General features: G+C 47.0%; 1 protein-coding gene across 19 annotated transcripts in view; it reads left to right on the top strand.

Annotated features, from left to right (window-relative positions):
• KALRN (kalirin RhoGEF kinase) overlaps positions 1–25,555 on the top strand; it is a 655,214-nt gene that overhangs the window by 517,988 nt on the left and 111,671 nt on the right. For 3 of the 19 annotated variants that reach the window (XM_064572241.1, XM_064572274.1, XM_064572359.1), the window contains exon 1: positions 17,661–17,869. The exons of 11 other annotated variants lie outside the window; for them this stretch is intronic. In XM_064572241.1, the coding sequence (XP_064428311.1) occupies positions 17,785–17,869 (85 nt within the window). In that variant the 5' untranslated portion in view covers positions 17,661–17,784. Of the gene's footprint in view, positions 1–17,647; positions 17,870–25,555 lie in introns of those variants that run through there. 5 more of the 19 variants (XM_064572429.1, XM_064572402.1, XM_064572179.1 and 2 more) reach the window with 5 other exon arrangements.

Consider the following 25,555-nt stretch of genomic DNA (forward strand, 5'->3'; position numbering starts at 1 on the left):
GTAGGCCAGGCCTCCCCGGCCTGTGGCTGGGTAGACCCTGCGTCCCCTCCTTGCCGCCCACCAGGTGGGCCCCTACCGCTTGTGGGGCCTGGCAGGAGTAAGCCAGCCATGCAGAAGCAGAGAGCCAGAGAGCCGTCAGAGGGGGTCTGTGATCCAGGGCGAGAACTCTAGAGGGAGAGGGGTTGGTGAAGAGGTAACAGACAAGGGGCACTAAGGAGGAGGGATAGTAAAGAGAGGGCAAGAGAGAAAGTAGGGAGGGAAGCAGACATGGAACTTTCTGGCTCTCTCCACCAGCCAGCATGGCTTCTTAAAGGCCGTCCCCTACCAGTGCCTACCACCCATTTCCTTGGCTCTGTTTGTTTGCAGGCTGGTTCCTCTCTCTCCAAGCGTAGGCCAATGAGCGGGGCCTTCGGACGGCAGCCTGTGAGCTCGCACCGCCCTCTCCCCCGTGTGGGCTCAGTACACATAGGTGTCCAGTTCCTGGCAGTCAGGGCGCCATGGAGTAGCCCTCATGGCCCTAACGTGGCCTCATCTGAAAGTATGTGCACTCGTGCACACGCCCCAGTTTGGAAAGCCTCCTCCCCCTTCAGGGCCTGCCGGGAGTATTGACTTCTTAGCCGAAACTCAGTAAACTGTTCCTTCCCCCATTCCGACTGGCTGCCTGCCGGCCACCTGGCCTTTTCTCCTCCCAGCTGATCTGTCTCCAGCAGGCGCTCTAACTCACAATGCACAGCTGGACTGAGAATAAAACATTCTTCTGGGGGTTGTGGCCTTATCCCATGTCGCTAGAGGTCGGAATCTGTTTCTTTTTCAGTTCTTAGAAGGGAACTGGTCCTCTTAACCTTTGCAGAGAGCATCAGGTCAGTGTTCCTCTGGGCTGTGAGAAGGAGGGCAGTATCTGTAGGATGTGCAAAGTGCCACGTGAGTGCTCAGGCCATGACTGTCGCCCCCGGAAATGGAGGCGGAAGAACCTCGGAATGGTAACACTGAGGAGGGTACTTGGGAGAACTGCTAGACCACGGCTCTCAACCCTGGCCACATAGAATCACCTGGAAGCTTTACCAAATGACAACACCCAGTCGCCACCTAAAACAACTGGATTCAGAATTTCTGGAGTGGGACCTGAGGGTCAGTGTTTTCTAAATGCTCCTTAGGTGAATCCAAGGTCTAGCCAGGGTTGAGAAGCAGAGCACTACCCAGTTTCCTTTCTTCTAGGGGCACTCTTGGGCACAGGAGAACAAGGTGACTCCTCAGAAGCCACAGAGAAAGTTGATGGCAAAGCTGGAGTAGAACCAAGGCTCCCACCTCACGGCCCAGAGCTCTCCACCACACACTCTGCCCACCGGGCTTGCAGGCAGCTCGAGGCTTCTCTCTTGTCTCTCGTTCCCGTGCCTTCTCCGGAGACAGTGGATGGTTGTTTCCTCCTGATATATCTGCGGCAGGACTGATGATAAGTCTGTGTGACCAAGTGGGGGCCCTGCTTTTCCTATGACTTTGCTGCCCCCCTCACTGGGCTTGGGCACTGTGGGACCTCGTCATTCCTCTTCCTAATCTATCCCCTCTCGCTTTCTGAGCAGTGAGTGGGGGAGGGCAGTGCCTCCCACGGGTTTCAACTCTGGATACATCTGAGAACCACCCGGAGGAGACTTTTTAAAAGTCTTCTGATGCCTCACACCCCCACCCCAGACCAGTTAATTCAGCACCACCAAGGTCCTGGGGCATCAGTATTTCTTTGGTTCGTTCGTAATCCTGATGTTCCATGAGTGTTGAGAGTCTCTGCTTTAGGGGGTTGGTCGCCTTTACCAGGAGATAGTAAAGATGAATTGGAAGGGATTAATCTGCAAGTTATATAAAGAACCCCTACAACACAACAACAAACAATTTGATTTAAAAATGGGCAAAGGACTCGATAGACATTTCTCCAGAGAAGATATACAAAAGGCCAATAAGCACATGAAAACATGGGCAGCATCACTAACAATTAGGAAACTGCAAATCGATACTACAATGAGGTACCATTTTATATCCATTAGGATGGCTTTTTTTTTTTTAAAAAAAACCCCAGCGAATTGGGGCGCCTGGGCGGCGTATCAGTGGAGCCACCCACTCTTGGTTTTGGTTCAGGTCATGATCTCGCAGTCCTGGGATCAAGCTCCACGTCGGGCTCAGCCTTCAGCTCAGAGTCTGCTTCAGATTCTCTCCCTCTGTCTGCCCCTGCCCCTGCTCTCTCTCTCTCTCTCTCTCTCTCTCCAATACATAAATAAATCTTTAAAAATTTTTTAAAAATTGAAGACCACAGAAAAATAGCGGGCATTGGTGAAGACTTGGAGGAATTGGAACCCCTGTGCCCTGCTGTGGGAAAGTAAAATGGGGCAGCTGCTGTGGAAAACAGCGTGGGGTTCCTAAAAAACTGAATATAGAATTACGGCGCAATCCAGAATTCCACTTCTGACTCTACACCTGAAAGAATTGAAAGCAGGGACTCAGAGAGATGATTGCACATCCGTGTTCACAGCGGCACCATTCACAACAGTGAAAGGGTAGAAGCAGCCCTAGTGTCCATCAGCGGCTACAGGGATAAATAAAGTGTGCTATATGCATGAGCATGGAATATTATCCAGCCTTAAAGAGGAAGGAAAACCTGACATCTGCTACAACATGGATACGCTTTAGAGACATTATATTAAGTGAAATAAGCCAATCACCAAAGAACAAACACTGTATGGTCCCGCTTACATGAGGTACCTAGAGTCGTCAAATTCATAGAAACAGAAAGTGGAGTGATGGTTATGAGCGGCTGAAAGGAGAGGGGGAATGGGAGTTAGTGTTTCATGGGGACAGAGTTTCAGTTTTGCAAGGTGAAATAAGTTCCGGAGATGGATGGTAATGGTGGTTGCACAACAATGGGCGTGTTGTGACTTAAAGCCACTGAACTGTACTTAAAAATGGTTTAAATGGAAAAAAAAAAAAAAAAGCATAGGTCCTGGGTGCCTCTGCCCCAGGCTCCAAAAACCAGTCTAGATGCTACATAAGACATCTGTGTTCCTTTTCCTTTCCTGCATGGTTTTTTCACTGGCTTCAGCTGCACACCTGGAGAAGCTATAAGGAAAGGCCTCTTTGCTTAGCAAAACCTAGGCCAGGGAAGTGAGCCCTACGAGCCGATGTCCTGGAGGAAAGGGGCAGTGGCCCAGGGTGGCGCTGGCCTCTTCACAGGGAGTGCTGTCCCCTGGGATGTCCTGATGATTTCTCTGTCATCCTCCAGCTGGCCTCAGGACCAGCTTGCCCAGGCTGTGGAGGGTGTGAAGGTACAGAACGGTGCCAAACACCTGGGCTCTGGAGTACAAACAGCCTGAAGATGCTGAGCGAGTCTGGGGTGCTATATATGTTAAGTTTGCAGCCAACTCATAAAAACGCCTGGCGTTTATTGAGTCTTCCTGTGGGCCAGGTTTCTGGGTTAGTGCCTTAATACGAGTAACAACACTATTTTCTCATTTTATAGACAAGGAAAGTGAGTCTTGGAAAGATTAGGTAACTTGCCCCGAGACATGAGCTTACGTGACTTACGAGGTGGACCTCGATTTGCAGCCAGGTCCATCCATTTCCCAAGGTCTCCCTCTTCACCAGGGTGCTCTGTGGCCTCCCAATTCTGAAGACACTTGAGACAGGCACTCAGGTTCACTGTGCCTCCCTCTGACGAGGCTGCCCTTTATTCAACCAGTCGAGCTGGATGAGCATTTAGAGAGAGGTGGCCAGACGCACTGCTCTCTCTCACTCTCCCTCCCACCCCGGGCCTTGTGTGCTCCCTCCCTAGAAGGATTTTAGCCTGTGAGTGCCTTGCCAGCCAGAAAGGTCCTGGTGTGCCCGGCTGGAGCAGAAAAACTCTGATCAGCCCTCCGGACAGTAGGCCGAACCAGGGCCACTTCTGATAGGGGCCGGCCTAACCCTGGAGCTGGTCCAGCCTGTCCAGCAGATTTGCTGCAGGATGGGAACTTCCTGTACTTTCTGCTGCCAGGAACCAAAATGGGCCTTTCCTACCCCCTCTGCTGTCAGATCCAGAGACTAAAAGGTTCCTCCTGCCTGCTGACTCTGGAGAGTCCGCCAAAAGTCCCTCTCTTAGTTTTCAGTGCGATTCTGCATTAGGAGCACCCACGCTCAGATTTTAGCTGACGCCATGTGCCTACCCACAGGGATCCACCACGGCAAGCGGGAAAAATAACTGGAGGATGAATAGACCCCAGACGTTTCCTTTCAGGTACAAAGTGACATGTTGAAACTACAGCCACTGGTCTGCACCCCTACTCCGCTTGTGCGTCCGTAACCGAGCAGCTGTGGGGGAACCCCTTTGGTAACCAGAACTCACTTTCTCCAACAAAATTGTACACGTGAGAGTGGCGTGGGAGTGGGTTTCCAGGCTAGCCCATAAAATCCTGTGTAAGAATAACATAGCTGAATACAGTATGTTTGCAGTAAAAAATGGCCACGAAGTTGTCCTTAAAAAACACAACACTGCTGGATAAGAACAACTGAAACCAAAAATTAGTGCATTCGCGTGAGAAATGTAATGAACTTGCGTGCTGATACTTCTCAAAGAAAAGTGTGTTTTAAGATAGATGGAGGGGCGCCTGGGTGGCTCAGTTGGTTAAGCGACTGCCTTCGGCTCAGGTCATCATCCTGGAGTCCCGGGATCAAGTCCCGCATCAGGCTCTCTGCTCGGCAGGGAGTCTGCTTCTCCCTCTGACCCTCCTCCCTCTCATGCTCTCTGTCTCTCATTCTCTCTCTCAAATAAATAAATAAAATCTTTAAAAAAAAAAAAAAAAGATAGATGGAGAGGCATTGGTAGAGATTCTAAAAGGAGTTCCTAGTCATTTTTCAGAATTATTAAAAGTTAGAATTAAAATTTCTCTTTTTATAATTGAATAAAAGTGGTCCTTGATTAGATTTCATTTCAGTTCAGAACATTGGCTTTTATGGACTCTTGGAATCTTAGAAGTGGAAAGCACACTAAAGGTCCTCTGGTTCACTCTCTCCCTAATATAGGGAGCCCCTTCTGAATGTCTCTGACAGTCCAGCCAAGCATTACTTGAGCACTCCCAAGGACTGGGAGCTCATTACTTCTAGAAGAAGCCTGCTGCATTTTAGTGTAATTCTAATGGTAAGGAATTCCTCTTCGTGCTGAAATCCAGATGCTTTCTGCCCACCCCTCCTCCTGTTCTCCTTTCTCCAGTCCCCCCTAATACTCGTGCTGCATCTCCTGATTTTTATCTAGAACAAAATAATGTGCATATAAAATGTTAGACACTTCTTTCCTAAGGTACAGTTTTTCTGTACCTTTTCTATGTACATCTTTTATTAATTCCTTAGGGCAGGACAAAACATTTTGGATTAAATTCAACAATCCTAACTTGTTTAAAGTGATTATGTGTGTGTGGTTTTAGAAGTCCTCTTAGCCATCCTTGGATTTAGGAACTTGCAGCTGTCCAGCTTCACCCCTGCATGTTCAGTGCCCCCCAGTCCCTCACGTGCACCTCTGATCTGGTCTCCTTCTCTCTGGGCACAGCTTAGAGGCGACCAAATTCTACTTGGAGGCTCTCCATGGGCTCGTCTTTCTTCCTGATTATTCCCTACAGTCACTCATATTGCTGCTTATTCTAAAAGAGCATTTGTGTTACCCTTCATCCCTATCTTCCTGAGTTACTTGTAGGGTCCCCTCCAGTCCTAAAGATGTCTGCTTTTTTTCTGTCCATATCAGGTGAGCATACTTAGTAACCTAAAGCGAGGAACCTAGGTGTCCTATGCTTCATCTGTCTCCACTTGGCATCAATATCTTCATTTTAAGGTCTAATTTATTAGGTTGAACCACAGGAAATTGGCATTTTTGTTAGTCAAAAATGGTTGAATATCAGTAATGTGAGATGATTCAATCTAATGTCTTACAATCATCCATCTTTTTCCTAGAAGTGTCCTTACACATTGAGGAAACAGGTGAGGGTCTAGTTCTCAGGGAGCCAGATGGGCTAGGAAGAGGCGGGGGGGGGGGGGGGGGGGCGGAATGAGTGCAAAGTCACTTTATCTTAGTTTCTACACCTGTGCAAAGGGAAGCTGATAAAGATGCCTAGATCTCAGAGTTGCCGGAAGGCTCATGGGGGTGGTGTTAAGTAAAAACGCTTTTGTTTTTTTAGGTTTTTTTGTTTTTTTTTTTTTTAAGCAATCTCTACACCCAACATGGGGCTTGAACCTACAACTCTGAGATCAAGAGTCACGTGCTCTACCAACTGAGCCAGCCAGGTGCCCCAGTGAAAATGCATTTAAACTTAAAGTTAGTCATGTTGTCGTGTACACAGGCTGTTTAGAATGAAACAAAAGGCCTGGCTACCACAAGGCTTTGCCGTGGATCCTGGCAGCAGGCCATGAGGTGAGCAATGACAGATGTGGAGGGACCACAGGTCCTGACGTGGAAGACCGGGGTCTGAATCCAGCTCGTATCCGTGGGCAAGATCCTCAAAGTCTATAAAAAGGGGCAACAGTACTTACTTCCCTTGTGTTAGACTTCCCAGCCTAGGACCTCACCAGAGGTCAGTTAACATTCTCCCTACCTGCCCTTTGTCCCAGTCCTGATAGCTCCATAGAGGTGAGTTTAGGGTATTTCCAGCCTGAATCCTTTCCAGGGTTGTTCACAGGGTCAAGGTTCAGTTTCTAGTTTCATGCATAGGTTCTTTTTAAGATTGTATTTATTTATTTGAGAGAAAGAGAGTGAGCGAGAGAGATAGAGAGAACAAGCCAATGGGGGCTGGGTGGGGGGAGAAGCAGAGGGAAAAGCAGACTCCCGGCTGAGCAGGGAGCCCTACGTGGGGCTCAATTCCAAGACCCTGGGACCATGACCTGAGCCGAAGGCAGACGCTTAACTGACTGAGTCACCCAGCACATCCCCCCCCTCCCCTGCCGTGCACAGGTTCTGCAAAGGCCCCAGTATTGTCTCTAGTCTGCACCACGCTTCCCTCAGTTTCTATTCCTGGCTTATCCTGGGCCCTTCCCCCAGGCTACTAACAGCAGGTCTGTCTGGCTCTATGATTCCCGCCCCCTCACAAATGGTTTACTCCTCTCTTCTAACTTTCTTTTACCTTCTACCCAGAGGGTTGAGATCCTATCTGATATATTTGAACTGAAAATTCAAAGTTATTCCCTGGTTTGCCCCTCTCAGTGATCTGTTCTCTTTCAGTGATGAACTGTGTTCATTGAAGGAAGCATTCAGGTCACACTGTTAAGATGGGCTGACCTGTGTGATGGAGGGCGGTTTGAGATATCAAGGGTTGGGGTGGGTGTGGGGATATCATGCCTCAATGGGCTGGGCCAGAGATGGTTCAGTAGTTATTGACCAACAGTCTGGGAGCCCTCACAGGATGGAGTTTCAGGAAGAGGGAGATGTAGGGGTCATCCAGTCCATGCTCCCTACCCCCCACTTTTTTTTTTTAAAGATTTATTTATTTATTTTGAGAGAGCGAGAATGAGAGAGAGAGAGAGAGTACATGAGTGGGGGAGGGTCAGAGGGAGAAGCAGACCCCCTACCGAGCAGGGAGCCCGATGTGGGACTCGACCCTGGGACTCCAGGATCATGACCTGAGCCGAAGGCAGTCGCTTAACCGACTGAGCCACCCAGGCGCCCCTACCCCCCACTTTTTTTTTAAAGAATAAAAGAGAGCAAGGATAGTTGGCACGTGAGCCCCAGGCCTACTTTGTTCGGGGCTGCGGACCCTCCTCAGTGTAAACCAGTCCCCTGGCTCCTGTCTCACTTCGACTAAACAGCAAGTCGTTCCTGTGACTGCAAGGCGGCCCCAACTCATCCTGACCCAGAGCCTGCTCCCCGACGTCGTCTGCTCGGTCTTCCTTTACTGCTGTGGCAAATCACCTCGGACTTAGTGGCTGCACACAGCACACACTTATTCTCTTACAGTCCCACGCAGGTATCCCTGGGCTAAAATCAAGGTGTCAGGTGGGCTGCACTTCTTCCAGAGGCTCTAGGTGAGCAGCTGTTTCCTCAGCTTTCCACCTTCTAGAACCTGCCTGCATTCCTTGGCTTGTGGTCCTTACTCCATCTTCAAAGCCCACAGTGTCGCATGTCAGGTTCTTCTTCCACAGTCTGGTCTCCCTCGGACCATAGCAGGAAAGGGGCTCTGCTTTTAAGGACTCATGTGGTCGTGTTCACTGGACAACCCCCAATCTCAGGGTCCTTAACTGGATCACATCTGCAGAGTGTCTGCTCTGTGTAAGGTAACATCTCCAGGTTCCCAGGATTAGGATGTGGACAGGTTTGGCGGGGCCATACTCTTCCTAACACATCCTCCCACTCTCCTGATCAGCCTGCCTGACGGAGCTACTCCCGGGTCAAGCCACTCACATGTTCCCCAGCACCCGCACCTTTGGTTCCTGCTGCCTGGGACCCTCCGGACCCTGCAGGTCCTCAGATACCCGGACGGCTGGCTGCCACACATCCTGCGCATCTCCACTGAGATGTCACCTGGTTAATTCCCACCCTCTGCCATCGCACCGTGTACCCCTTCCCCTGTTGTACTCTCCTCAGTGCATTTATCACCACACAGCAACATTTGTTAACATTTATTGTTTGTTCCTCCCACTGCCCCAGCCCGTCGGTTCCCCCTACAAGTGCTGGGGTGTTGTCTATTTTGTTCACTACTCTATCCCCAGCATCTAGAACAGTAGCTGGGATATAAGAAGTCCTCAGTAAATATTTATAGGAAGGAAGGAAGGAAGGGAGGGAGGGAGGGAGGGAGGGAGGGAAAGGAAAGGAAAGGAAGGAAGGAAGGAAAGGTGGGAGGGAGACCATGCATCAAGGATTCTAAGGAGTTTGTGTCTGAAGCACCAGGTTCACTTCGTTCTCCATCCCCTAAAAACTGTAGTGGAAGCTGACTTAAGCTTTAGCAGGAGCTTGACGATGGGAACAGGGAATAGTGTTCTGATGTCAGGAGTTTTGACCGAGGAAATCTTTGCATTTCTGTTTCCCAGGAAGTCTTTTCTGGGGACACATGGACTAAGTACTTCACATTTATTTGGGATGGGCAGTGTCTTTCACATTCCTCTTGTTACTGAAATCTTCAATAAACTGACCTGAATTACGTCAAGGCAAAATCCACCTTGCACTTGGTGTATGGGAAACGTCTGCCTCGCCTGGGGCCCCGTGAGTCTACAGCTGCTGCAGCTGCCCCTCCCACACGGGAGAGCGGGAGGGAAGGTGGCGCTGAGGGTCGGACTCCAAGTGCCATCCCTTGTGGTGGCCGCTTAGCGAGGGTAAGCCTCCCTGAATTGGAGCTCAGTCAAAGCGATAGACTGGCACTTGCTACTGCCCTACTTCAGGAACACTTTGACCTACTTAGAAGTAAGCATTTCTGGAAGTAGATAAAACCTGGAAGGGTTTGTTTTTAGCAACTCCACAGCATCAGTCATCTTTACTTTGATAAATAGCCTGTCTCTCCTCCCGAGCTCAGGCGGCTGCTCAGCACACATCTCCAGGAACCTGTTCTGGCTGCCTGCAGCTCTACCTCTCTGTCCCCAGGGGACAGGAATGTTGGCTGTTCTGGGTCCTCAGTGAAATCCCACTAATTTCCTCCGTATGACCTAGACCTCCCCCTCCCTACCTGGGCCTGGTTCAGACCAAAGAGTGATCAGTGAGACTTGCTTCCTGAAAGCAAAGAGGAAGATTGAGAGGATACGCTGGGGCTTCCTGTTCTTGAGTGTGAGTCAGAGACAGGTGTCAGGTGGGCAAGCACGGAGGAACCCTAAGTTTACACATACAGGATGAGCTTAGGGATGCTTTCGTCATTGGAGTCTGTGGCCCCCACAGGGCCAGGATGGTGCAGTGGTGAGACCACACTAAACAGAGAAGAGATTCCTGTGCATAATGCTGGCAGTCATGCCTTTTTCTATAGACATTACTATTAAAATGGCACACACTGCCTGGGAATAGTTACCCATGCGGACATTATATAGTTCTGTAAGACCTATTTGGAGTTCAGATTAAATAGAGAAGTAATGCACACTTTGCACCTCCAATCTCTAATCTGAAGAGTTTCCGGTTACTGGTGATGATTATCTCAATTCCTCTTTCTCACATAAAGACAAAACCTCTACCTGTGCCCAGTCGTGGTCTGCCTCCAGTCCCCTTTCTCTGCCACCAAAAAAAAAAAAAAAAAAAAATGAACCAACTGTTTCTCCCAGAACTCACCCAGTTCTTCTTTGTCTTTGCTCAGGGTACATATCTTATCCAATTTCTATTTCTCATATAAATTTCCCAAATCCCCGTATACGGTTGAGCTAAGTGACTTGTAGATAGTAGATGTTCAAAAACCAACCATTTGTTGAATAAACAATCAGTAACCATCTTAGAGTTTTAAGCCACAGTCATAAACGGAAATCAGGATGGGGTAACTGGGGAAAAATTATGAACCACCCTGGCATCCACAATCAGGCAGTTCAGAGATCAGAAGTCCACACCGGGAAGATGAGGATTAAGGGACCTGCAATTAGCCCCTGGAGGGAATAACAGGCAGCGGAAGAATGAATGAAGGGGCTAGTTGTCAGAGCTTGAGGAAGTCAACACGTCCCAGTGCGGGTATCTCTAAACTCTGCATCAACCATGCAGGAAGTAATCCCAGGGTGTAGGTGGCCGTGAGCCCCAAGGTCAGTGGTTCTTAGCCCTGACTTGATGCTGAAATCTCCTGTAGAGCTTTAAAAAAAAAACTGTAGATCTGAATCTGGATCAGAATCTGGGAGTGGGGTGTTAGAAGTGAGAGTCCGTGCTGGAGGAGGAAAAGGCAGGCACAGGACTGGCCAGGGGGCATGAGGGAAGCAGGGCCCGTCTCCACATTCACCAGGGGCCATGTCTGCAGCCCAGACGGAGCCTATGTAGGCATGGTCTGTAGAAGGTGCGCGCTCTACTTGACCTGAGGTGGGACACCGTCTCCGGGCTGAGCTCACACTAAAGTGAGGTGATTTTGAAAAACTCTGTGCCTGTAAATCTGAAGAGAAGAAGCCTAAAGGACAAAATTGGACATACGTCTGTGGGTGGAAAGGGCAGATGCCTGAGGTCGCCGTCCAGTGTTACTGAAGCCTGTGGCTGATATGGAGGAGAGGGCAGTCCCTTTAGTCCCTGGTCCCAGGCCCCGCATTATGGTGTACCAGGCCCAGTAGGTCTGCAGGCTGAGACCAGTGGGAATTCTTTGGGGTTCACTGTGGTGCGGAATGCAGATGAGACATAAAGTGGACACACAAGTGGATAGAAAGCCTAATTTGTGCAAAATGGACTTTGGAGGAGGCCTCACTAAGACAAACTGCCAAATAAGAATGAGGCTCAGCCATCTGTTTGGAAACTAAGAACACTCTAAAGATATGTGCTGTAGGTCAGGGGTTCTTAGCCTGAACTTTGGGAATGGATGGGTAGGTGTTCGAAACCCTGAAATTAGACATTCAGTTGCCTTATGCAAAAAGGAGTTTATCTGGGTGTGTGTAGTCCAGGGCGCAGTAAGCCTTTGGGGAAAAAAAGTGTATCTAGTTATTCAGATGGTATCATCAGGACCTCTCCCCCAACTTGTCTGTTTTTCTGTCACTCTTTGTCTCTCATCTCTGTCTCTGGCTCTGGCTCTCTTATCTCTTTCCTCCATGTTGACTTTATTCGCAGGCAGCTTCTTCCTATGTGCTTATGGCCAGATGGTCTCCAGCTGCTTCAGGCTAACTTAGAAATTCCACCAACATAGAAATCTTGTGGGAAGAGATTGCTGCCATCCCAGGACTTCTTGCTAAGCTCTCATGGTTTATGCTCCTTGGCTAAAATTGGGTCATGTGTGAAATTTGAATCAGTCCCTGTGACTGACTGACTGACTGACTGACTGGTTGAGCCCAGGTCATGGACCAATCCTTGGAGTGGAGGGTGGACAGGGAAGGATGTCAGGTATACCCAAAAACATGGTCCGAGAATGGAGGAGGGCTGCTTCCTCAAAGAAAAACCAAGATGCTATTACAAAAAGAAGGGGCATAGATTGCAAACACATGGGGAAAATTCTCTACATTAGCGGTTCTCAAAGTGTGGCCCCTAGTACCAACATCATTATTCCCAGGTAACTGGTAGCCTATAGGAATGCAAATCCTCAGGCCCCACCCCAGTCCTACTGAATCAGAAACTCTGGGAGTAGAGCCCAGTAATCTGTGCTTTAATTCACCCTCCAGGTAATTCTTTTTTTTTTTTTTAAAGATTTTATTTATTTATTTGAGAGAGAGAATGAGATAGAGACAGAGAGCATGAGAGGGAGGAGGGTCAGAGGGAGAAGCAGACTCCCCGCCGAGCAGGGAGCCCGATGCAGGACTCGATCCCGGGACTCGATCCCGGGACTCCAGGATCATGACCTGAGCCGAAGGCAGTCGCTTAACCAGCTGAGCCACCCAGGCGCCCCACCCTCCAAGTAATTCTGATACACACTCAAGTCTGCAAACCACGACATTACACTACTGGTTCCCAAATTATGCTACATGTTACAAACACCTGGGGAACTTTTAAAACTACTGACGTCGAGATTCACCCAGAGTGAATTAATCTGAATCTCCAGGGGACTGGGGGAGGAAGACCTAGGCATCAATTCTTAAACTTAGTTCCACTCTGGAATCACCTGTGGAGCCTTAAGAACAACAACAGCAACAAATCTAATGCCTAGAATTATTTTATCTTAATTCCAGTAAAATTAACATGGTGTTATATCAGTTCCGGGTGTACAGTATAGCCGTTCAACAATTCTGTGCGTTACTTCGTGCGCATCATGAGTGTACTCTCTAATCCCCATCACCTATTTCACCCATCCCCTCCATCTCCCCTCTGGTAGAGTGAATATGATACTTGTCTTTCTCTGAATGATTTATTTCACTTAACATTATACTAATCATCTAGGTCAGTCCAGGTTGTTGCAAATGGCATAATATCATTCCTTTTATGGCTGGGTAATACTCCGTTGTCTATATATATATATATATATATATATATATATATATATATGCCACATCTTTATCCATTCACCTATTGATGGACACTTGGGCTGCTTCCATAATTTGGCCATTGGAAAGAACGCTGCAGTAAACTTAGGGATGCATATATCTTCTTGAATTAGTGTTTTTGTATTCTTTGGGTAGTTACCCATTAGTGGAATTACTGCTTCATGTCGTAATTCTAGTTCTAATTTTTTGAGGAAACTCCGTATGGTTTTCCACAGTGGCTGCACCAGTTTGTATTTCCACCAACAGTGCACAAGAGTTCCTTTTTCCCCACATCCTTGCCAACACCTGTTTTTTTCTTGTGTTTTTTATTCTAGCCATTCTGACAAGTGTGAGGTGATATCTCATTGTAGTTTCGATTTGCATTTCCCTGATAATGAGTGATGTTGAGCATCTTTTCACATGTCTGCTGGCCATCTGTATGTCTTCTTTGGAGAAATGTCTGTTCATGTCTTCTGCCCATTTTTTAATTGGATTATTTGTGGGGTTTTTTGGTGTCCCCTTAATCCTCAAGAACATAAGTTCTTTATGTATTTTGGATACTGACCCCTTATCAGCTATATCATTTGCAAATATCTTCTCCCATTTAGTAGGTTGTCTTTGTTTTATTGACTGTTTCCTTTGCTGTGCAGAAGCTTTTTATTTTGATGTATTCCCAATATATATTTGCTTTGATTTCCTTTGTCCCAGGAGACATATATAGAAAAATATAGCTACAGCCAATGTCAAAGAAATTACTGCCTGTGTTCTCTTCTAGGATTTGCTTGGTTTCAAGTCTTACATTTAGGTCTTTGAGTTTATTTTTGTATATGGTATAAAACAAGTGGTTCAGTTTTATTCTTTTGCATGTAGCTGTCCAATTTTCCCAGCATCATTTGTTGAAGAGACTTTTTCCCATTGCATATTCTTGCCTATTTTGTTGAAGATTAATTGACCATATAATCATGGGTTTATTTCTGGGCTTCTGTTCTGTTCCATTGATCTATGTATCTATATTTGTGCCAGTACCATATTGTTTTATTACTACAGCTGTGTAGTATATCTTAAAATCTGGGATTATGATACCTCCAGCTTTGTTCTTCTTTTTCAAGGTTGCTTTGGCTATTCATGGTCTTTTCTGGTTCCATACAAATTTTAGAATTATTAGTTCTAGTTCTGTGGAAAATGCTGCTGGTATTTTGACAGGGATTACATTAAATCTGTGGGTTGCTTTGGATAGTATGGACATTTTAACAATATTTGTTCTCCCAATCCATGAGCATGGAATATCTTTCCATTTGTTTGTGTCATCTTCAGTTTCTTTTATCAGTGTTTTATAGTTTTCAGAGTACAGATCTTTCACCTCGTTGGCTAAGTTTATTCCTTGATATTTTATTATTTTTGGAACGATTGTTAATGGGACTGTTTTCTTAATTCTCTTTCAGCTACTTCATTATTAGTGTATAGAAATGCAACAGATTTCTGTATATTGATTTTGTATCCTGAAACCTTACGAAATTTCATTTATCAGTTCTAATAGTTTCTTGGTGGAGTCTTTAGGGTTTTCTACATATAGTATCGTGTCATCCGCAAATAGTGAAAGTTTTTCTTCTTCTTTACCAATTTGGATGCCTTTTATTTCTTTTTCTTGTCTGATTGCTATGGCCAGGACTTCCAGTACTATGTTGAATAAAAATGATGAGAGTGGACATCCATGTCTTGTTCCTGAGCTTAGGGGGAAAGCTCTCAGTTTTTCAACCACTGAATATGATACTAGCTCTGAGTTTTTCATACATGAATGCCTAGATTTTTTTAAAGCTTCTCTTATGATTCTATAAGCACCAGTGTTCAATAACCATTGCCCTACCCCCCCCTTTAAATTGTCCTGAGGACATTACCATAAAACACCTGGATACAGGTTAGAAGAATCAGGCATCTATTTTCTTAAATCCCTCAACTCAAAACCTGGTCACATATCTGATGTTGATTCCCTTTTCTTTCACATTCAAGGTGAGTCTGTCTTAGCAGCTAGCTCCACAAGGGCTGGGATTGTTTTTGTTTACCAATGTAGACCTAGTACCTAGAACAGAACCTGGCACATAGTAGGCATTCAATAAGTATTTGCTGAATATTGAATAAGTCTGCAATCGGTCAATGTCCCAGTTGTGTTCAAGACTTCCTTGTTGGATTGTAGACGTCACTGGTCTCATTCTGGAAGGCACATGAGGATGGCAGTGGGACTCTGAGTTATTGGTGCCCAACCCCTTTAGTGAATCTCCAGGATGGCCAAAATGTGTTGACCCTCTCAACTTAAGATAGGTAGGTGGTCCTAATGGTTTTATGCCTTTGAGAGTAGGATGGATTCTCAAGTTATAAGGACCTGTGGACACATGCCTGATGGATTCTTTTCATAGAGACTAAGACTACTTGAGGGTCTACTTATACCCTGATTTCTGAAGTAAGGGCTGGGTCTTCCACAAACATCTAACTCAAGCTAGTTTCTGCAAGATGATGTCATCAGCCTCTTGCAAAGGATTATGACAGAAAAGTGATCAGTGTTACCTGAACACAAAGGCCCAGAAGGAAGACTTAAGTGAAAAAGTAAGTGGTTACCAAGCAATTTTGAAACATCTTTCAACTTCTGTCAGAATGACCCTAAAGTATCCAGAGTGATGGATTAGGTGGCTAGACTAAATATAGACTCCTGTATCATAGCCCCCATGCAGGGGATCGCAAGCAAATAAAGCTCACTTTTAGAAGGGCTGAGGTCCTAGCCAATTTTCTGCTCTGGGATGGCAAGGACAACAAAATGGCTTTTGTCTTTGGTGATATGGAAGAGAGAACTAGACAACATGTATGTATAGGTTGCCACAGGTCAGAACTGGAACCCAGGATAACTATGATCCTGAATTCATTCAGGCTGACAGGATGAGACTGACCATAGTCAGGATGATCAGCAAATCAGAAATCTGGAGTGTGGGCTGCCTGAGCAATTTGAACTTTTATTTCTTTATTTTGTGTGTGGAGCACCAGGGGCACATTTCCTACTCAACAATGAGATTCTCATATAATCCTCGCCAGGAGAGGCTATCAGGGAGATGGCAGTGGCAGAACTAGAAGTGGGATTTTGATTCTGGGTTCTACTGTTCCTATGGGGGGGAAGCTTTTTATTTAGACTTAAACCATCAAAGCCTCATCATGGTTCATTCATTCAGTTTCCTCAGTTATAAAAGAGGACCCTACCTTTTAAGGGTTGTGTGAGTGTGTGTGTGTGTGTGTGTGTGCCTAAATGAGTCAATGTATAGAAAGCAATTAGGGAACTGCTTGGCACAAATAAATGCTCAATACATGTTAGCTATTGTTATTCATTAAGTTGTGCTGCTGTTATCTCCTGAGCATCTACTGTGTTGCAACCATGTGGCAGATGCTGCAACACCTAGATCTAAACATGGTTCAAATTGAGAAAGGAAGCCCCAAAGCATGGTAACTCCTAAAAGGCTTGGCCCCTGGTTGTCTTTATTGTAGGTGGGAATTGGTTATCTGAGTGATCAACTTCTGTTTTTTTTTTTTATTCCTCTCACAAACTTCCCTTTTTTCTGATCAATGGGCCTTCTCTACTTTATGTGTGTGGTATGGTTCCAGAAACCCTTTTTTCCCCAAATCGGGACACACAAAAAATGGGAGAGATGACCTGTGAGTGATAAACACAGTGGTTCATAGGAAGGTCCAGTGGATGTGATGCAGGTGGGCTTCATGGTGCGAGTGAGGGATGTGAGTGTGTCCTTGAAATATGAAAATATTTTTAAAAGAAAAGCTTAGGGATATAAGGAAAGGAATGATAGACCCACGGGGTGTGGTTGGGGAGATGGTAAATGGAAGTCTTCCTCCAGCATAAGTAAGATGTTTGGAGTTTCTCTGTAGGCATTCACCCAACTGGAACTATTAAATGTCTCTAACAGGTACTTACATGCATATGTCTTTTAAACTTCTATTAGCAATCCTGTTAACGTAACAATCCTTTCTCCTTCTTTTATTTATTTACTTTTTCAATGAGGAATTTGACAATCAAAAAAGTGAAGTGACTTGCCTGAGGTCAGTTAGTAGGCAGCAAAACAGCTTTGAATTTTGGGCTTATGATTTCAAATCCAGAGTGCTTTTGCACACCATCATTATAGGCCAGGAGCCTATAAAAAACTCAGGCACTATTATCATTATTGGCATTAAGTAGTAAAGGAGGGAAAGAAAAGAGTTAAGTGAAGGTGTTTTCAATGCAGAGGAAGCGGTCCATATTCCAGGACTGGGGGGAAGGAGGGGGTGCATCTGTTAGAGAGAAAAAGCATTACTGAGTCTTGAACCTTCTAAATCTGCGCCTCTCCCACCTCTTTGGCCTCCTCTGGTTGCGTATGCTAAGCCAGCGCTGAGGAGGCAAGCTGCACACAAGGACAAGCACCTGTTGTGCGCCGGAGGCTGTGCGTACCCCAGACCCGGCCCCCGGCGCTCCCCTGCGTCCACAGCCCGGCCGCTGGCGGGAACTCCGCCCCCCGAGGCCCTCCCTCCCCGCCGGCACCCCGCCCCTCCTGCCCAAAGTGGCTCCGGCTCCCAGAAAGAGCGGCGGCCGCGCGGTGGGGACTGGACGGCGGGCCGGCGGGGAGGAGGGAGGGGACTGGCTCGCGGCCGCGGCGCTCAAGTTTCCTGTCCGCCGCGCTCCCACCCGCTGCTGGCGGCCCGGGCCATGCCGGAGCGCTGGGGCCAGGCGGCAGCATGAAGGGCGGCGACCGGGCTTACACCCGAGGTCCCTCTTTGGGGTGGCTCTTCGCGAAGTGCTGCTGTTGCCTGCCGTGCAGAGGTGAGTGGCTGTGCGCGTTCGCGACTTCTTCTAGCAACGCCCGGCCGGCGGGGTACGAGGGCGGGGTGGGGGCGGGTGGGGGATGGGGTGGGAGGGAGGCCGAGGGGGTTCGCTGGGCCCCGCGTTCGCGTCAGTGTCCCTAGTAGAAAGCGGGCTCGCTCGCGGGGAGCTTCTGACTTGGATGCAGAGCTGCAGTTTGGCATCTCAGTTACTTACTTGGCAGCGACTTTGGATGTCAGGACGCCAGCCTGCGCGGGGGGGGGGGGTGTGCAGGGGAGCCGCCCCCCCACCCCACCCCCCGCAGCTGTGTGTCCCTGTAGTGGCCGACTCGCACCACCCTGCTCTCATTTACATATGGATCTCAGCTGAGGGATTAAGGAGTGACTCTTAGCTATAGGAATGTGTTTGACACTTGTCTCTACACTAGGAACTATTTTCGCCAAGTGACAATTTTCTTCGGGGACCGGAGCGGACTTTTCTCTGCCTGGGCTTTTCATAGGCTAGCTGGGTTTGCAGCTCTGGGGGGGAGCTTGGCTCATTAATTAACCAAGAATTCTCTATGTACCCAATTAGGGCTGTATTTAATTATTCTCCTAATTTTAATGTTGTTGAGGAGATTGCAGGAAGCAACTAATTTCTCCAAAATCCGCCTGCAAAACAAGATGGTGAGAACGGTCACAGAGAGAAGGTTATCAATTGTGGAGCCTCTCCTGAAAAAGAAATGGGGCCCTTCCTAGGCAGAGTGCCCATATGTTCCTAAAGCTGTTCCTATCACTTTAACATCTCAGCTTGGAGGGTGGGGGAAGAGAGGTTTTGTTTCTGTGTGGTTAGAAGTGAGAATATAGCCTCTCACTTGACATTCACCCTTTTTAAATTTAACCTTTTGGACCTCTCCCCTCCACGCCCTTTTACAATGCCCCAGTCTCCATCCTCATCCTCATCTAACAAAGTCCCGATGGAACTTTCTCTCAGAGTTACTGATAAATAACCTTATCCAAGTACCCTTCATCATCATCATCTACGCCACACACAGAGCAGAGCCCTGACAAATTCTTCATCCTGAGCTGATAGAAGGCTACAACAACTAATTAATTAAACCTGAAGGACCTTTTCTCAAGTCATTACAGTTCATAATGCCAGCGTTAGTCTTTCGATCTCTGCATTTAATTAGAACAGCCTGCAACTTTGTGGTAACCGGCTCTAAAAGCCAGAATTCGGATGGAGAAGGAATCGTAGAGGGCCAGGGACCCTCACCAGAATTAAGCCTAGTTCAGAAACATTCAAAACCAAGGCTGGGAATTGAAGGAAGGGGACATAAAAGGGAGAGGAAGCAGGAAATGGCCAAAGGGAATCTGAGTGGGTGGGATTACTTTGAGGGCCGAAGGGTTTCCAAGCACGATTTCTTGGGAGCCCATTTCCTGTCAAAAGGCAGAATTCGGGGACTCGGGGAGAGCTTTTTCTAAAGCCCCTGCAGTGGCCTGCTTGAATCCAGATGTGTGGCAGCCCCAATGTGCCTGCAGAGGAATTCTCCTGGGGTCTCTCAGCCCTTGGCTTTATGTATGGCCCCAGCTGCCCCTCCTGCTCCGGGGGCCCAGGAGGTGGGGGGTGAGGGGGAGCTGCCTCCAGCCTGCAGGACTGGGAAAGTGGTGGCTGCAGGCTCTGTGGCTTGCAGAGGGGTTGTGGGAGGAAAGGGGGTGTTGCAGAAGCTGGAGCCAGAGCAGGAGACCAATGACCCTCAGCTGAAGATTGAGGGAAGCAAAAGACCCAAGCAATGAAAGCTACTTTAAAAGGGGAAGGAGAGTAACAGAAGTGGGTGCCTAGTCACCTTCTCCAGCTTTCCTCCATACTCTTTCCCAGATGTGAGATGTGAAGATGGCAACCTGGGGCTCAAATCTGAGGAAGATGGGGGGGGCGGTGAGTTAGCCACCCTTTAAAGAACTCTCGGCCTCAGCTGGGCAGGGCAATCACGATCGTGTATGAGGTAGGGGGCACTACCCCGAGGCTCTCTAGGTCTGCTCTAACAGAAAAGAGAGATCCAAGTCTCCACCCAGACTGGAGGCATCTATTCTATTCGGAAGCAGATTGCAAAGATAATGTCTTGTACTGAGTTTGAGCACCTTGCCCAGAGCCCCGGAGACTTGCCTAGTTGCCACACGGAGAAGGGCTCAGGAAGTCTGAGAGGTTGGCTGGCGTGGAGGGCAGCACCACCTGGGACTGCCAGCCTCTTTTCAGTTGAACCAGTTCCTCTGGTTGTACAGACCTAATACAATTGAAAGGCAGCTGGCTATTTGGCCTCTCTCTCTCTCCTCCTGAGAGAACTTGGCTCTCCTACTGCTCCAGGAGCTGCACTCTGAAACTAGTGGGTCAGAACCCACTACTGTTGTTCCCAAGTCAAGGGAACCTTTCCCAACTGGCTTCCGGTCACTCAGAATTCAAAGGACAGAGGAAAATCTAAGAAAAGTCCTTCTGAAGTCTGAGGAAAAGAGGACATGGAATGTTCTGACTATTTTTGACCAACCCAAAGCTAAGTGAGGCATCCTGGACTTTCTCTGGTGAATCCTAAGTGGTTGTAATTGTTAGCACGAGGTTAAGAGTCAAGGTTTTAGTGATGTACCTGCGTGGTCTTTAAATATCATATTTGAGGAAAATGTGGGTGAAATTAGTTGAGCCTGTCTTTTGATTTGGAAAAGTGAGGAAAGCAACTATCTTACTGTCTCTTGGTTTTTGGTTCTATTGAGTATGAGGATGGTCAAGGGGTTTGGTGCAAGGTGATCTTTCTTCCCTCCCCTGAAATTGGTGTTGAAGGGCAGGAAAAGTGAAAACCAGGGGTAGGATGGAAATAGAGATGAGGCGAAAAGGAAGAAAGACAGCAAATACATTTATAACTGCCTTTTTGGAAGTGAAAAGGGGCCAAACGTGAGCTAATAGCGTGTGTGCGGCTGGAGGCTGATTAATCATTGATGTCACACTTTGTGGGAAGTTTCAGGATTGCTCTGGCTACTTAGACTTTCCTTTAAGCCTGAAGAAGTGGGTCAGCTCTGGATTCTTCTTCAGTTATCTTAATTTTTTAAAAAGCACCTTGTTTCAGAGACAAAAAGGAGTTGAAATCACCAGGAGGTTGCTAAGTTATGTGTTACAGACTGGAATTCTAAGATCATGGAGCCCAGACATTTTTCTGACCTTGCTAGGTGGAAGCCAGTGTTAGAGCTTTTAATTTTCTAGTCCCCTGGTAATTAACTCCGGGTATGTGGACCAAAGTCCCTTCTTGGAAACCCTTCCTGATCACTGTCCTCCTCTGCTTCTCCACAGTGTGTACAGGGTTTATTTATATTTGTTTATTACTGCATCACTGTCCCTGATCTCAAGCCTACGTGCCCTTGTGTGTCCCCATGTGCACTGCAAGTGTCCGGTTCAGGCATCTGAGTCTCTCAGAGGTAAAGAGAGGAAGGAGTGGTGACTTAACCGGACTGAATCAGCAGAGAGGGGAGGTGCTTTGTCACCACAAGGGCAGTTGGGTTCCAGCCTGACTCTGACATCCTGGGGCCTGGGTAAGGGCCATGCGGCTTCACAGGGCATCCCAAGTCATCCTCATTCTGCAAGCTCTCTTTCCCCCCTGCCTTATCCCAGAATCACTATGCAGGGACCTCATGACTTGATGTGAATGTCTCTTCTTTGGCCTATAAATGAATATAGCTTATTTTATAAACTGAATTTAATGTGTGAAAGCATGACATCAAGTTCCTTCAGAAAGGTGCTGGTAACCTCACAGAGAAGCCCTTGTGACAGTTACGATTAGTGACTTAATTCACCACTCAAGGCACAAAATCCTTGGGACTTTAATGCACATACTCTTTTATTTCTTCATCTTCCGGGACCTGCCCGTATCAGAAGGAAAATGGAATCAACCATTTAGCATGTGTGTTTTTCCAGTGTATCTCTTGGTTTTTCTGACTCCTGGGGAGATACCCTAACATGGGGAGAATTACCACACACACTGACCGTCCCCAACCCAAATCCTGTTTCCTTTCTCCTATCTGATTCTCTGACTAGGGGGTAGCAAGAAGGATATCAGTTATTACCTGGATAATGGTACTGACTGCCAGTTGTATGTCCCTTGTGGAAATAGGAGTGTATGGGTTTGGTGGGATGAGGTGGGAATTGGAAACGGGAGCCGAATATCCCTCCTCTGGTACCGCTGTCCGTCCCCCAATCACTGATAGTGCTGTAGGCATCACCCCCATGGTTCCACGTGCTACAGGTTGGTAAGTCCTAACGTGGGATAAAAAGGTAAAACTCAGACTCCGTATTTTTATGCAAAATGATTTTAAGTTAAAAAATAAAAGTGAACATTAGGGATTCACTTCCGAGCCCCCTGTTATAGTCATACCTTACACTGGAGAGGTGTTATTGATATTCTCCTTCTTCGTGATAGTTCCCCCTGAGAATCTTGATGCTGGTCTCTTCTGCCCTGAAGATACTCCTCATCCTTCAAAGTGCTGCTCCTCTTTCAGTGAGGGAGTGGCCCCATGGCCTGCCCTCTCCTTCAGACCAAACCCAGACTTTTCCTGAAGGAGGGCCCTAGAAAAAGCATGAATCTGAAACCCAAGAGAGGGCTTCTTGAACAGAAGGGGCTAAATCATGGAAAGTTAGAGCTCATTTAACAGATCTTCTTCTATAGAGGAGGAAACTGAGGTAGAGCCACTTAGTAGCAGGTCAGAACTAGAGCCCTTTTCCTGTGCTCTTGTCTCAATGTCATTATTGTCTTCATGAGCATGTGGCTTCTCCTACTATGGGCACAGATGAGGTCGATCCAACTGAGAAGGGTAGAGGCGATCCCCAGACTGGAATTTAGGTGTTTGACTGTGGATTATCTGTAACTTTTGGGGGGGGTAGGGGGAGACTGCATTGCCTGGAGCCATTTGGAACTGGACCTACCTGGTTTGCTTTGAAGTGCTCTTCGGTCCCAAGACGTTGGAAGGTGAAGACTATCACATCTCTGTCTGAGCCGTTTGTGCGCATGTTCTTACTAAATGTCTGTTCACATTTTCCCCTCGGGCTCAAGTTAACTCAGAAGGTCCCTCCCCCCCCACTTTCTTTCTTTCTTATCCCTTTTCTTGAAATGTACCCTTTCAGGTGGAAATGAACTAATGAAATGCATTCCTATCATTTTATCTCTGAACGTGGTCGCTGGCTTTTACGTAACACAGTGTTTTAATTCATTTGACAAATGTTTATGTGCTGACTGCCTGCCAGCCCCGCACTAGGTACTGGGGGATGGGAATTGTAACGGTGCTGCCCCCGCTTGGCTGTTGTGAAGATTAGTTAAGATGATGTATGTAAAGGGCTTAGCATAGCACCAGGCATATAAGGTCCTTTAAAAAAAAGGTAGCTACTAATGGTAATAGTAACTGTAATAATACTAGATAGAGACCCTATCCTCAGGGAACTCCCACCTAAATATTTGTGGGTTCTCTGGGTGGTAATACCGTAAATCTACATTCCTACGCAATTTAATGGTCTTGGTTCGAACCATTGTCAACTGCGCCTCAATTCTGTGGCATCGTCACTGGGAGGGGGAAGAAAGTTTGTGATCTAGAAGTTTGATAGGGATTTCCTTCTTCTCTTTATTAAACCAATTTTAAAAAGAAACACGTAACACTCCTAGTATTACAATCTGTGTGTGTTACATGAAAGGACATTCCAAAAAAGATACTGGCAAGAATCCTAAGCATCCCTGAGTTATTCTTCTCTGGGGGAAAACACAAGGTACAAGAATTGAAGCATAACTACACCAGTATTAAGGTTCAGATCCTGAGAACCTACCTTATATAAAAAAACACACCAGTTCTTCTTGGCTGCCCTTTGATTTTGGCTAACGATCTAATGATACACATTTTTCTGTTCACTTCAGGCCAGCATTTATTGCATATTCATCATATGCAAAGCTTTGCTGGTCTTCTTTAGGCTGTTTTTGTCTAGATAAAAATCACCACCTGCTGCCAACAGCAGCATCCAAGGTTTTGAGGTTTAGCCAGTATCTTGGTATTCCTTGTAGATAAGGAACATGGGCAGCTTGGCTCCCCACCGGGTGTGTTCAATGACTAATGCAGGATATCTTTCCTGGTTGACCAGCCAGGAACACAGCTTCTGTGTTAAAGCTCCTGGAAGGAGGGGAGCCCTGGTCACACCTGGGAGATAGCAAGAAGGCTGCCAGGTTGGCTTCAGCCAGGCAAAAGAGCAAAGATCAGAGTTACAGAACAGGTTGTTCCACATTTTTCTCCATTTCCTGGTGGCCACAGTGAGGGAACTGTCATGGTGAAAGGAAGGGAAACCCCTTCTACTGCTAGATTGAAACAGTACCTCATAAAACATTTCTGTTGCCAGGTATCTGCTTTCCTTGGGAGCAGGATTAGTTGTAAGAGTGTGTGTGTTTGTGTGTGTGTGTGTTTTCTTGCAGCACCTGGGTGTAACAGGCTCTCGGGACCTTCCCAGTTTCTGCCCTCCCACTGTTAGAACCACCATATTGCTCCCATGGAGAAAGGGATAATTTCGCTCCCTTTTCAAAGGGGAACCAAGCCTCACTGTTAAAAAGAATTGCAGGGGCGCCTGGGTGGCTCAGTCAGTCAAGCATTCGACTCTTGATTTCAGCTCAGGTCATGATCTCAGGGTGGTAAGATTGAGCCCCATGTGGAGCCTAGTGTGGAGCATCCATGCTCAGTGGGAGGTCTGCTTGAGATTCTCTCCCTGTGCCCCTACCGTGCCCCCACCTCCCCATGCACGTGCGTGCTCGCGTTCTCTCTCTCTCTAAATAAATCTTAAAAAAAAATAAAAAGAATTGCAAACACTCCAATTCCGCACAAATTCTGGATCTCAGTCTCACACCTGTGCAGTGCCTCTTTCTCTTCTCTCTCTACTTAGAGCAGAAATTCTTGAAGGTTGGTCACTGGGGAACATGCTAGAAATGCAGATTCTTGGCCCCATTGACTCAGACCCAGCAGTCTGTTTTAACAAGCCCTCCAGGTGGGTTGGTTTCTTTGTTTGCTCTTTTTCTTTCCTCTCTCCAACTTTCCCTGACCTACCTACGCGCCCTTTCCCCCAGCTCCAGCCAAAGCTTTCTATAACAGAAGACATCCTGCTTCCCTGGGGATTCTTGCTTTGAGAAGTGGGGAGACCCCTGCATGACTCGCTTTCACTTGTCGGACAGGGGTAGGAGTTAGGAATACCCTACATTTTCCATGAGCTTTACAGCCCCCAGGGTCCAGTTAGGGAAGTTGTGGCATCCTTCTTCCTGTTTAAGACTCCTTTGCTTTTATTTTTGTTTTCCTCATTACTCTTAAAGGTAACTGTGCTCACTACAGAAGAAAATCAAAAGTTAGGCAAACAAAAAGACCGTAAAAGTGTAACTTTTATAGCATAATTCTAACCACCTCGAAACAACTACTTAACTACTTAATATGTCCTTTTCTATATGTTTACCCCCTTAATAAATGGGCTCATATTTTACATATTGCTTTATAACCTGATTTCACTTATTCTTTTGAACATCCTCCCAGGTAGAGGCATTTCCAGAGTGTGTGTGTGTGTTTTAACGACTTTTTTTTTTTTAAGATTTTATTTATTTATTTGAGAGAGAGAGAATGAGAGACAGAGAGCATGAGAGGGAGGAGGGTCAGAGGGAGAAGCAGA

The sequence above is a fragment of the Mirounga angustirostris genome, unplaced genomic scaffold, assembly GCF_029215605.1.
Source record: "Mirounga angustirostris isolate CCGP_5_RB_7025 unplaced genomic scaffold, mMirAng1.0.hap1 SCAF_1, whole genome shotgun sequence".
Taxonomy (NCBI): domain Eukaryota; kingdom Metazoa; phylum Chordata; class Mammalia; order Carnivora; family Phocidae; genus Mirounga; species Mirounga angustirostris.